Source organism: Phoca vitulina, unplaced genomic scaffold, assembly GCF_004348235.1.
Source record: "Phoca vitulina isolate PV1807 unplaced genomic scaffold, GSC_HSeal_1.0 scaffold37, whole genome shotgun sequence".
NCBI classification, from domain to species: domain Eukaryota; kingdom Metazoa; phylum Chordata; class Mammalia; order Carnivora; family Phocidae; genus Phoca; species Phoca vitulina.
The window spans coordinates 3,139,983-3,153,156 of NW_022589740.1; the positions used below are offsets into that span (position 1 = coordinate 3,139,983).

Below are 13,174 nucleotides of genomic sequence, written 5' to 3' on the forward strand. Positions count from 1 at the left end.
AACAAAAAGTGAAAAAACAAACAAACAACACCCCCCCCCCCCAAAATACAAAAAGCAATCTAGATGACATGATGGTGTTACTTGTTCTGTTCCTTGAGTTGGACCCAACTTTGGTTCTCAAGTCCTGTCTGCCAAAGTAAAGAGGACAAATTACTGATTGTCAGTGTTTATAAAATCAAACGAGGAGAGTCTCCAGAGGAGCACGAGTAAATGTTCAGGTCCCTGGCAATCCTGATGCTCTTGGATGCCGGTGGTGGTGAACACTGGGAACTTGCCCCGTGCCTATGGGATCCTAGTTCCCTCTAGTTCTGCATGTTTCAACTCCTTTAATCCTCAAACCTGCCCTAGAAGGTAACTGCTTTATTTTCCACACTGTACGCTTGAGGAAAGAGAGGGGTCAGCTCCTTCGACTGTGGTGACACAGCTGCCAGCCAGAGCTCTCAACCCCCTCTCCATCCCATTTCTTCCACCTTGAACACCAGTCTCTTTCCTGAAGAATTACTTTCTCAATTTCAAAGCTAGCCAAACTTTATTGACCCCTAATTCATTACCTACTAGAAGTTTATGACAGAGCCCCGAGATCCTCATTGTTTTCTAATCATTGGCGTTTGTTGTTTATGTTTTTATTCTACTTTTTCCTTTTTTGTGTATCACTGCCGACATTTCTTTTTTAAAAAGTTTATTTATTTTTATTCCAATTCAATTAATTAACATATACTGTATTATTAGTCTCAGAGGTAGAGGTTAGTGAATTGTCAGTCTCATGTAACACCCAGTGCTCGTTACATCATGTGCCCTCCCCAGTGTCCATCACCCAGTTACCCCATCCCCCCACTCCCTCCCCTCCAGCAACCCTCAGTTTGTTTCCTATGATCAAGAGTCTCTAAAGGTTTGTCTCCCTCTCTGATTTTGTCTTGTTTAATTTTTCCCTCCCTTGCCCTATGCTCCTGTTTTGTTTCTTAAATTCCAATTTTGAGTGAAATCATATGATAGTTGTCTTTCTCTGATTGACTTATTTCACTTGGCAAATACCCTCTAGTTCCATCCACGTTGTTGCAAATAGCAAGATGTCATTCTTTTTGATGGCTGAGTAATATTCCATTGTGTATATATACCACATCTTCTTTATCCATTCATCTGTTGATGGACAGCTGGGCTCTTTCCATAGTTTGGCTATTGTGGACATTGCTGCTATAAACATTGGGGTGCAGGTGCCCCTTTGGATCACTACATTTGTATCTTTGGCATAAATACTTAGTAGTGCAATTGCTGGGTCATAGGGTAGCTCTATTTTCAACTTTTTGAGGAAACCTCCATACTGTTTTCCAGAGTGACTGCCGACATTTCTGAGTCCCTTCTTTTGTAGCACGTCTCCTCTCTCTGGGTCTTTAGAAAGATAGCATGACATGAAAATTCACTGAGCAAAGAACGGATTGTCGTGCATCCAACCTTATGTAAACTGAACCCCAGGGAAGCAGGCATCAGTGTTGGGATGGGAAGACCTGGTCCCCAGCTCAGGGGGTTCCACAGAGGAGCCAGGAGGTTCTTTCAGGCAAAGGGAGGTGACTCACCGCCCCCCCTAAAAATCCCATACGTTCACCCAGAGCAATTCTACCCGCATCTCTATTTACTATTATGGTGCCAGGTAAGAACTTGCCAAGATAACTCTATTTGGAAGGAGCTGGACTTCTGGGAAGTCTGAGGCTGAGTGACTGGTCCAGAGTTGCAGCTAGGAATGGGGGTGGCCTCCTACTTACAGTGTCTCCCCATCATATCTAACAAGTTGTCTTACACAGAGCAGATACCTACTGAATATTAATGACTAAGGAATGATTGCTAAAGTGTTATCATTAACTCTGATTTAAACATCATTCCAAACAACTCTGATTTAAAAATTCACAGGTGTTATATAAAGGGTCTTTCACTTGTGGCCTTAATAATTTGATTTGGTCTAATAACTGAATGGACTTCATTGTGATTCTTTAACTGTATACCAAAATGAAGGTGAGATATTTCCAAATCCACAGTAAGGGATCAGAGACCTTTAGTTTTTGGTGTAAGTGCCCAGTGAATGAGTCTGCATTCACATGTAGAGCAAGTGTCTTCCTAGGGTTTCCTCTTCTACCCTTGGTCCCCAGGTAGGTCCAGCCCCCACCCAAATGTAACCACTGTTATCACTTTGTGTCTGTCCCTCTGGACACTCTTCTAGGCGGTTACGAGCATATTTATGTATTTGTAGAAATATAAACATGAGTGGACAAAATACCAGCATGTCTGGGAAAGCGATCCATATTGTCTCTGTGGCCATCAGAGTAGATGGTGCGAGGTGTGCTATTGATGGGGGCCAATCTAATTTGACACACTTGACACTTGGCCATATTTTATAAAAGAATGTTGTATTTTGCAAAATCCCTGGGCAAGTGAACATTACTTTGATCTTCTTCTTCTGTGAGAAGGGAGAAAAATCCCTCTGCCCTGCCCCACCCCCTCTCCAGGATTTTCTTCATTCTTCGAAATAGGCAGAGTTTTAAAGGGCAGACAATCCAGGGAGTATAGAATGGCATCAGTTCTCCTCCCACGCTTTGCCCCCTCTGTCCCTACTAGGATCACTCTGCTCTGAGGCTCTTGCGTGGCCACTTGCTGGGACTGTGTTCATGGATGCCAGGTCTCATCCTTAGGGTGCTGAGGGATCCAGTCTGCACTGTGCCAGAACCATTACTGTACTTCTTTCCTGGCTGCCATTCGCTACTTTTCAGGTTTTCAAAGGGTCTTTCCTGTCAAGGAAATGAGTGATGCACATGGAAGGTATTACTCAGTTGATTAGTCATTTAAACTTATTCTGAACATTAATTAAGTCCATCATCTGCAGATGTTAATCGCTTGCCTTGTGGTAGCAAAACATTTATTGCACGTATAAAAAAATTCAACTAAAAATCAGGATACGTTGAAATTACCAAGAGACGTTTCATGTATATATATTTTTTTGACTTTCAATTTGCTTGAATAATCATTTGCAAAGCATTTAAGGAAATTTCTTTTAAAACACACCTTATAAATGGAATGAAGAAGAGTTGCCGATTTATAAAACTCATCTGGTAAACAATGCATTGCACCTGTAGATTGTTCTAAGTAAACAGAGGGTATAATTACTGAGTAATTTAATACATCGACATGGTTATTAGATAATAACAGATCACTTAGGGAGATGAAGCCAGCTCACTTCAGATGCTTAGATATTATGAGGCGGAATAGAAGTAGATAGCGTGAGTCCAGTTACCATGGTTTTGGGAAGAATCTTGTTTCTAGAGCAGGCAGGGTTCAGATCCACACGGTGATACCTCTTAAAATCTTTCACTCCAAGCTTCAGAGTCTTCATGCTGCCTGATTGACACAGGGGACCGACCACTCCCCTAGAGAAAATGTCCCCGAGAGCAAGGCAGAATGAGTATCACTGGGGAAAGTATCCCATCACTAACGACAGGGAGGAATCTTCCCCATTGCAGCCCCTGTCTGAGATCCCTGTCCTTTGCAGCTTTGTATGAGCAGTCCTGTGAAGCCCACAAGCACAGAGGAGACTCCTCAGGGCTCTACTATATCGATTCAGACGGAAGTGGCCCGCTTGGACCTGCTCTCGTATATTGCAACATGACAGGTACGCTAATAAGCTTTATCGTGCCAGTTAAGCTTGTGTAATTGGTTGCTGTGTGCAAAACCACGAGGTTTTACTTCGTAGAGCAATGTGTTCCTGTGCAACTATATATAAGCAATATTTCATTTTCCCTAGAAACCCAATTATAGGTGGTGGATCGATACAGGTGTGTCGTAAACAAGTTCTGCAGAGCACCAATGCATCCACCGTACTGAATGACAGCTGTCCATGGAATTGGTGCAAGTTCTAACGCCTCTTTTACACGTGTGTGTGTGTGTGTGTGTGTGTGTGTGTGTGTGTCGGCAGCCACATTTTCTCCTGCGCTCACATCACATTTCACCAACAGAAAGGAAAGCACCCTCCTTTACAAAACTTCCCGTGCTACTCTAGTGGTGTGGACCCAGCAGGCACTTTGACAACCGTAGAGTTTGTCCCTGCAAAGTCTGAGACACTGGTCAGGAAAGAGTCAGCTGTAAATGGTTCTCAGCTAACCATGACTTAGCTATAATTTGCTTTCTCTGCTCTGGCTATCTGTCACCTGGAGGGGGTTGCAGTTTCTAGGTGGAAGGAGTTATTTGTGGGGGAATTTATGATGGCGGTTTGTGACGAGCGGAAAGTTCTGGTGCAGTTTTTATACCTCCCATCACCTCATACATAAAATCTGAGCATTTTGGCAGTGGTGAATCAAATGGTCTGATCTGAATTGGATCAATTATATCCTCCAGCCCCAAAACTATCCCCAGCTTTACACTGGATGCACATATGGTTGTTTGGGGCAAGCATTTTGTCATCGATACTGACCAAAACATTGCAGTGTGATGATAAGAGATAAATATATTGACTTACCTTTACTGAAGGATGTGTGATCTATAAAGTATGTGAGGAAACGACCAAAGGGATCTTTCTAGATATTCTCAGCTCCAGTGGTTATAACAGGCCTTCAACTTATTCAATTTCTGTTTTGTTTTGCTGGCATTATCATGGCTCAAGTGAATGCCAAGAACAGAGAAAGCTAAATAAAAATGCTGGCATCCCCATAATACATTCTACTTTTATCAATCACGTGCTTAATTATCATAGAAGTCTAGGACACATTAAAATTTTCATATATTTTGTCCTGTAAGAAAAGTTCCTTATACATTGAAAAATTTCAAGATCCATAGAAAAGTGAAAATGATCCTAGCTGGCACATTGCAAAGATGAGTAAGGTTTCAATGACTGAAGCTGTTTTCTTGATAATTAACTGTTGGCAGGGTTGGTAAGGCTGAGGTCACGTTTATTAAAAAAAAAAAAGACACTTGCTGCCAAAAGGAATAACAAACAGCTAATTGCCTGATTGTCTGCAGTGTATGGTGATAATAAAGGAAAAATATTTTAATCATCCCAAGTGGACACGTGGTCCAGGCTTCACCAGGAAGCTTCCGTTGTGCATATTTATAAAGCACCTTTGGAATGTACCACTGGTTCAAAGACATTTGTTTTAATAGTGATTTCATAACATCACTGATGTGTTTTGATGGCCTGTCACTGCTGCTACCTTTTCGGAGTGAACCCACTACCAGAAGGAAGAGTAGTTATCGTCAAAGTGCAAAGAGAAAGTAAGAACAGATGCTCAGCTTTTAATTTTGGTTAACATAGGAAACTATCTGATGATAGATAAGCCGAGTTTTGTTTTTGTTTTTTTTTTCTTTTAATCCTCGAGGCAAGAAGGAGCCTCTAAATACAGGAAGGAAAAGGTAAAATCTGCCGGTTAACCCTCCTGGTCAATTTTATATACAAGATGAAGGCCTTGCAAACTGTCTCCTGAGGATGTGAATCATTTTCCTCCCCTGAGTGACTCGAAGAAATGCCCAAGTAAAGGCACAAAACCGAAGAGGTGAAAAAAAAAAAGTGCCTAACAGCGTTGAACACCTCTGTCCTCGGTACCCACTCTGCGCGAGGCTCGGCGGTAACCGCGGCAGCGAGCGGAGTAGCACGTACCCTCCCCGGGGCGGTGCGCACCTCTGTGTGGGGAACCAGACAGCGGAGGGCAGCTAATGGAGCAGGTGGTCTGGTGCAGGGCGGCAGGTGCTGTGACGTGAATACAGCGGGGGCGGGGGGCACAGACCGTGGAAGGGCGGGTCACAATTTTAAATAGAGGGGTCAGGAAAGCACTCAGTTTGAAAGTTACGTTTGAGCCAACCACATAAAAGAAGCAGCTTCGAGAAAACCTGAGCAAGCCTTCAAGGGGAGGGAATGCGATCCAGGGAGCCTGGTGTGTTGGACAAACGCGGGTGGAGGGACCGGAGGGTGGCCCTCGAGTCACGAAGCTGGGAAGTGACAGGTCCAGGACTCACACAGCAGAGCAGTTTGGGCCTTTACCCACCACGCTGTGCCAAGAGGGAGCAAGGAGACCGGTTAGCGGGACCCTCCAGTAGTGGAGCCAAGACGGTGGTGGCACCGAGCGGGTGGGAGCGGAGAAGGGGAGGAGGTCGGAGTCCGAATCCGTGGACCGGATGTGGCTGGAGAAAGACAGGCATCCGGGAAGGCTTCCATGTTTGGATCCGAGCCCTGGGAGGAAGGTGCGGATACTATCAGCAGGGAAGAAGCAGGTCTGAAAAGGAATACCAGGATTCCCGCGGTGAATACCTGAAGTTTGGGTTGCCAGCTGTTCGTCTAGTTAGTGAGGACCTGTTGGTCATAAAAACGAGTGTAATGTGTCATCTGAAAGCCCGCTGGGTGGTTATAACATCCTTGGCAACACAAACTTCTAAAAATATATTTTGGAGAATAACTTTATACATTAATTGAACAGCCCAGCAGGCTCCCATTTGCTTTGCGGGGGCTGGTGGACACTGTGAGCATCCCACAGCAACGTGGGATGTGAACCCACTACCAAATATATTGACTTACCTTTACTGAAGGATGTCTCTGGGTCCCCACACCCTTGTCCACTGTCCACTGAAGGGCAGCTCTGCTCCCGGCAGGCACGGATTCTGGGGCAGCATCCCAGGAGAAGCTGTGCTTCATGAAGCTTCCCAAGAAATTCTGATGTACACACAGATTTAGAAGCCACCGCCCCGGGGCTGAGGATCTTTGGTTTTACTGTGTACAGCCTGCTCTGTCTCCACCAAAATTAAAATGGAAAGAGAGCAAAGGGCATCACGGAATGGAGAAATAGAACTAACGCAGATGTTAAAATTCTGGTGCCACTATTCATTTTTCTGTCCAGGCAGTTGTCCTGTTGTTCCAGTTTGTATAGGTAGCTGTGGGTGAAATTTAATGATCCACCACTGCATCCACAAAGGCAACAAGAATCGTTCACATACATTAAGATAATATCTAAGGCATTGATTGTGCAAATTAAACATCTTCCAAACTCTCTAATTTAATCTTGGAAAGTCTTAGAGTTTTAAAGCACGCATACATGCGTGTGTGTATGTGTGTAGGAATTCATGAAAATTAGGGATAATAATTTAATGATTGATATTGCTATAGTTTTTATTATCAAATAATACTTAATGACTATGTATGTCGTCATATTACTTTGCAAATGACCAAGCATTAAGTACAGATCATTGTATCACAAGACCTTTTGGGTAATTAAGTTTTTTAAAGAAGTTTATAGCTGCCTTTCATAAAAGAAAACTCCTGAATTTAGTATGTTCTTATTCTATGTGATGAGATAAATGTTATAAAGTTCCATGAATCAGGATTGAGTTGGAACATGGAACACACAGACACACACACATCCTGCTTTGTTAAAAATACTGCAGAGAGGATTTCCAAATAATGTTAAACACCAAGGGTTTTTATGAAACTCAGAGCCATAGGAAAGCACCGTGCTAAAGACAGAGAAATGCAGAGGCCAATCCAAAGACAACAGATATTTCCAGAAGCTACACTGCAAAGTATTTAATCAAAAGTTTAAAAAATCCAAGGTGATCCCAGGGAAAATACAGGAATGAACCAGAGTTACAGCTGAATGGGGTCCCATGAGGTGCCCTCTGACAAACCTCATTGTTGACGGTGGAAGAACTAAGATCCTGGTCTTCTTCTCCCAGCCTGGAAATAGTTCCGCTGTGAAGTTCACCTTCTCCATGAAGCTACCATGCCTGTGGGCAATTAAATATTCTTTAATTATTACAAACAAATACACTTGGAGAAACATGCAAAAACCAAAATTCCAAACCAATGGTTAAAATTATATCCTTGGTAATAGCCTTGAAAAATGTAATGCCAAGATATGCTCTGCATAAATTTTAGTACCTTTCGTATAAAAACAACCAAAACCAAACCAAAAAGATAAACTATTTTGAAGGGACTGTTGCAATTTGTTAACAGATCGATCCCCTTTCTAAGCAGAAGAGACAGAACATAACTTCATTGATGGTGGGATGAGAGATGTGAGCTCCCTGGCTCTCCCCACTGGGAGAGTGGGGCCGTCTGTGCCCACCTGAAACCCCTCACAGTTGTCCTTTGCTGTGTTCATAGTTGTGCTCCAGATACTGGTTCCCAGACATGGCACCATGGGAACACTTGTCCAGGGAGGAGATGGCATGTGGTCAGAGCAATGACCCATGAACATCTGGTTCATACGAATCAACAGGGGGCTTGATGAACAAGCCGAGGACTCGGTCTGTTGCACACCTGCCCACTCCTCCCGTCAGATCCTGATTCATCGACTCAGCGTGTCAATAACCCAGCACTTCTTACTCATTGTTACCATGGACTCCGTCACGGTTATGCAAACCGTGCCACTGTGTTTCTTAAACAGCCTTCTTCCTGTGACAGAAAAATGCGACTGGCCTCCAGCTGGCATTGTGCTATAACAGAGGACACTCAGCCCAGTTGCTTTACATGCAGCTCACGTTAATTAAAAAAAAAATACTCTACAGAATAGAGTCAAGCCATCCTGCTATGCTTTTTATGTGTGTGTATTTGTATAGATTTTCTGTTTCTTTCACCTCTGTCTTCCTGCAGCAGTTCCTGTCTCAGCACAATCAAACACCTCCCTTTCCAGTAAGACATTCAATTCAGGCATTCATTCACTCATCCTCCACACTTGACCGCTGAGCCATGGAGCTCACCTGGAAGCCCGCAGGTGCCACATCGAATTAGAGTAAGAAGAAGGAACAAACTTCTCTCATAGACCTTCAGACCTTCAGACTAGGGAGGGAGACAGATGTAATTCAGCTAACTAAACATATTATGAATATAAGTTTGCATTTGCTATTTTAAATACAGGCATACCTCATTTTATTGCGCTTTGCTTTACTGAACTTGGCAGATTTGCTTTTTTTTTTTTTTTTTTTTAAACAAATTAAAGGTTTGTGTCTACCCTGGGTGGGACAAGTCTACTGGCACCATTTTCCAACAGCACCTGCTCACTTTGTGTCTCTGTGGCACATTTTGGTAATGCTCACAATATTTCTAACTTTTTTGTTACAATTATATTTGTTATGATGATCTGTGATCAGTGATCTTTGGTGTTACTATTGTAGTTGTTTTCAGGCACCATGAACTATGTGCATCTAAGACCGCGAACTTCATTGGTAAATATTGAACGTGTTCTGACCACTATACCAACTGGCCATTTCCACATCTAGATCCCTCTCTGTCCTTGGGCTCCCTATCCCCAAGACACAACAGTATTGAAAGACCAATTAATAACCCTACGGTAGTCTCTAAGTGTTCACCTGAAAGGAAGAGCCACACGCCTCTCACTTTCGATCAAAAGCTAGACATGATTAAAGCTTAGTGAGGAAGGCATGTGGAAAGCTAAGGCCTCTTGTGCCAGTTAGCCAAGTTGTGAATGCGAAGGAAAAGCTCCTGAAGGAAATTAAAAGGGCCACCTCAGTGAACACTTGAATGATAGGAAAGTGAAGCAGCTTTATTGCTGATGTGGAGAACGTTTGGTGGATAAAAGGTCAAGCCAGCCATGACATTCCCTTCAGCCACAGCCTAACCCAGAGCGAGGCCCTGACTCTCTTCAATTCCGTGAAGGCGGAGAGCGGGGAGGAAGCTGCAGAAGCAAAGTCTGAAGCTAGCAGAGATGGGCTCCTGAGGTTTAAGGAAGGAAGCCATGTCCGGGGCGTAAAAGTGCAAGGCGAAGCATGAGGTGCCGATGGAGGAGCTGCGGCAAGTGATCCGGAAGACGGAGCTGAGGTCATTACCGAAGGCGGCTCCACCGACCCACAGATCTTCAGTGTGGATGCAAGAGCCTCCCACAGGAAGAAGATGCCATCTAGGACTCCTGGCTAGAGAGGAGAGGTCAGTGCCTGTCTTCCAAGCTTCCAAGGACAGGCTGATCGTCTTGTCGGGGCCAGTGCAGTTGGTGACTTTTAACTTGTAGCAGGTGCTTCTTTATCATTTCTCAAATCCTCGGGCCCTTAGGAGTTATGGTAAATCTACTCTGCCTGTGCTCTGTAAGCGGAACAGCAGAGCCTGGAGGACAGCACATCTGTTTACAGCATGGTTTACTGAATGTTTTAAGCCCACTGTTGAGACCCGCTAAGGAAGAAAAAAAAAGATTCCTTTCACACTATCATCACTTATTGACTATGCACCTGATCGTCGCACAAGAGTTCCGATGGAGTTGGACAATGAGATTTATGTTATTTTCATGTCTGCGAACACAACATCCATTCTGCAGCCCATGGATCAAGGAGTCATTTCAACTTACAAGTCTTTTTAAAATTTTTAAATTAATTATATTTATTTTTTATTGGAGTATAACTTACAGTGTTATACTGGTTTCAAGTATATAGGGGTACAGTATAATGATCGAACGGTTCTATGCATGACTCAGTGCTTATCATGATAAGTATGCTCTTGATTCCCTTTATCTCTTTCACCCATCCCTCCCACCCACCTCCCCTCTGGCAATCACCAGTTGGTTCTCTGTATTTAAGAGTCTCTGTCTCTTTTTTTTTCTTTATTTCTTATTCAAGTCTTCTTATTTAAGAAGTACATTTCATAGGACTCTACTTGCTGTACATAGTGATTCCTCTGATGGGATCTGGGCTAAGTCAGTTGAAAACCTTCTGGGAAGGATTCACCATCCTAGATGCCATGAAGAACATTCATGATTCGTGAGGAGAGATCAACATATCAACGTTGTTAGGAATTTGGAAGAAGTAGATTCCAGTCTTCATGGATGACTTTGAGGGGTTCAAGACTTCAGAGGAAGAGGTCACTGCAGAAGTGGTGGAAATAGCAAGAGAACCAGAATTAGAAGTGAAGCCTGAAGATGGGACAGAACTGCTGCCATCTCAGGATACAGCTTGAACGGATGAAGAGTTCCTGCTGAGGAATGAGCAAAGAAAGTGGTTTCTTGAGGTGGGATCTACTCCTGGTGAAGATGGTTGAAAAAACAAAGGATTTAGAATATTACATCAACTTAATTGATAGTTTGAAAGAAATTCTTCTGTGGGTAAAATGCTATCAAACAGCATCCCATGCTACAGAGATATCATTCATGAAAGGAAGAGTCAATCAATGTTACAAACTTCATTGTTGTCTTATTTTAAGAAACGGCCACAGCTGTCCTGACCTTCAGCAATCACCACCCTGATCAGTCAGCTGCCATCACCATCAAGGCAAGACCATCCAGCAGCAAAGCAGATTACAGCTTGCTAAGAGCTCAGATGATGGTTAACATTTTTTAGCAATAAAGTATTTTTAATTAAGGTATATACATTTTTTAGACATAATGCTATTGCACACTTAATATTGACTCCAGTATGGTGGAAACAGAACTTTTATATGCAGTGGAAACCAAAAAGTTCTTCTGACTCACTGTCTTGCAGTATATGTTTTATTGTGGTGGTCTGGAACCGGACCTGCAATATCTCTGAGGTATCCCTGTATATATGAACACTTGTTGGAAATTTGTAAAAAAAAAAAAAAAAAAAAAAGGCTCTGAGTGTGGGTTGGTGAGTTTATTTCATGAACACATGCACAGCTGCTACAGTATATATTTTTCTTTGCTTGGAAAGAGTCGTGATTTCGTTGTTCTCTGCTTTGCTCTTGAAAACTGAGATTGACAGTAAGCATGGCATCATCATATGTCATGCGTGGCAAGTTTTGTTTGAAAATAGTATCTCTTACAGAAAATTTTATAGTGTTGAAATGTTAGAATTTCTAAGAAAAAAAAAGAGAGAAAGAGAGAGAAAAGCTGCTCTTTGATGATGGTCATGCACCATGACCCTGCATCTTTTTATATTGGCTTTTGCCTGGAAAGAATCCTTCCTGCTCCCACTGAGGGGACATCATTCTGGCTGATCTCCTGCAGCTCCTAAAGGGAGTTCCGAAAGTAGGCATGCCCAGGGTGCGTGGGGACACACAACTTCCAGAGCAGGTCCTGTCACTGCTCCCAACGGGAGAAAAGACACATGTTTTGGGAAATTTCGTTTTCCTGCTCTCATCACCACAGCCCTGCCTGCGGATGGACAGGCAAATGGTCTTGAGGAACAATAAAAATACAACACTCAGATTGCAGCTCAGCCAGCAGCATGCCCAGTTAATTGCCTTGGCATCTGAAGATGGCCACAACAATAGTTTTCAGTCTTTCGATGCCACCTGGTTCACTCTCCCCACTTACCAAGTATGGCATTGAAGGCTTAGAGAATTTTTTGACTTTTCCAAGAGCACAGATTATAACCCATATTCTCTCATTGACCATGACACAGTTCTCCGTCCATATCTAATTTTGTAAGTGTATACATAATGTTCTCCCCGAGGAAATTATTCTGCTTTCTTGCTGTGTGGTGGGCTGAAATGCAAGGGGAGACGCTAATGACATTTCATGGTATTTCAGCATTTAGGAGGCGCCTGGCGCGGGGCCACGCACGTGTATCTCTTGCCTCAAGAGACTGTGAGTCGTGTTGAAGAAGTGTCCTTCCATGTTAAATAGCAGGTGCCTACACTAATGAATGAGCAGACACATAAAGCTGCATTTTGTGTGACCTATTAAGTGAAAAGATCATTCTCTGAAATCCCCAGAGAAGGCTGTGAAGTAGCTACATTCTCTTGGGGCTTAGTAGTGTCTTAGAGCATTTTCTTGTGTGGAAAATATTAAAGTAAATCATGCAAAGCTCAAGGCTTCAGAACTGTTGACAAGAACAGCAGCCCTTCTTTTTTTTTTTTAATTTTTTATTGTTATGTTAATCCCCATACATTACATCATTAGTTTTTGATGTAGTGTTCCATGATTCATTGTTTGTGCATAACACCCAGTGCTCCATGCAGAACGTGCCCTCCTCAATACCCATCACCAGGCTAACCCATCCTCCCACCCCCCTCCCCTCTAGAACCCTCAGTTTGTTTTTCAGAGTCCATCGTCTCTCATGGTTCTTCTCCCCCTCCGATTTCCCCCCCTTCATTCTTCCCCTCCTGCTACATTCTTCTTCTTCTTTTTTTCTTTCTTAACATATATTGCATTATTTGTTTCAGAGGTACAGATCTGAGATTCAACAGTCTTGCACAATTCACAGCGCTTACCAGAGCACATACCCTCCCCAGTGTCTATCACCCAGTCACCCC

At 43.1% G+C, this 13,174-nt stretch overlaps 1 protein-coding gene across 2 annotated transcripts in view; it reads left to right on the forward strand.

The window, feature by feature from the left end:
- The window catches only part of LOC116646755 (contactin-associated protein-like 3), a 174,845-nt gene that overhangs the window by 113,276 nt on the left and 48,395 nt on the right, over positions 1-13,174 (forward strand). For both annotated transcript variants that reach the window (XM_032427683.1, XM_032427684.1), the window contains exon 12: positions 3,533-3,652. In XM_032427683.1, the coding sequence (XP_032283574.1) occupies positions 3,533-3,652 (120 nt within the window). The remainder of the gene's footprint in view (positions 1-3,532; positions 3,653-13,174) is intronic.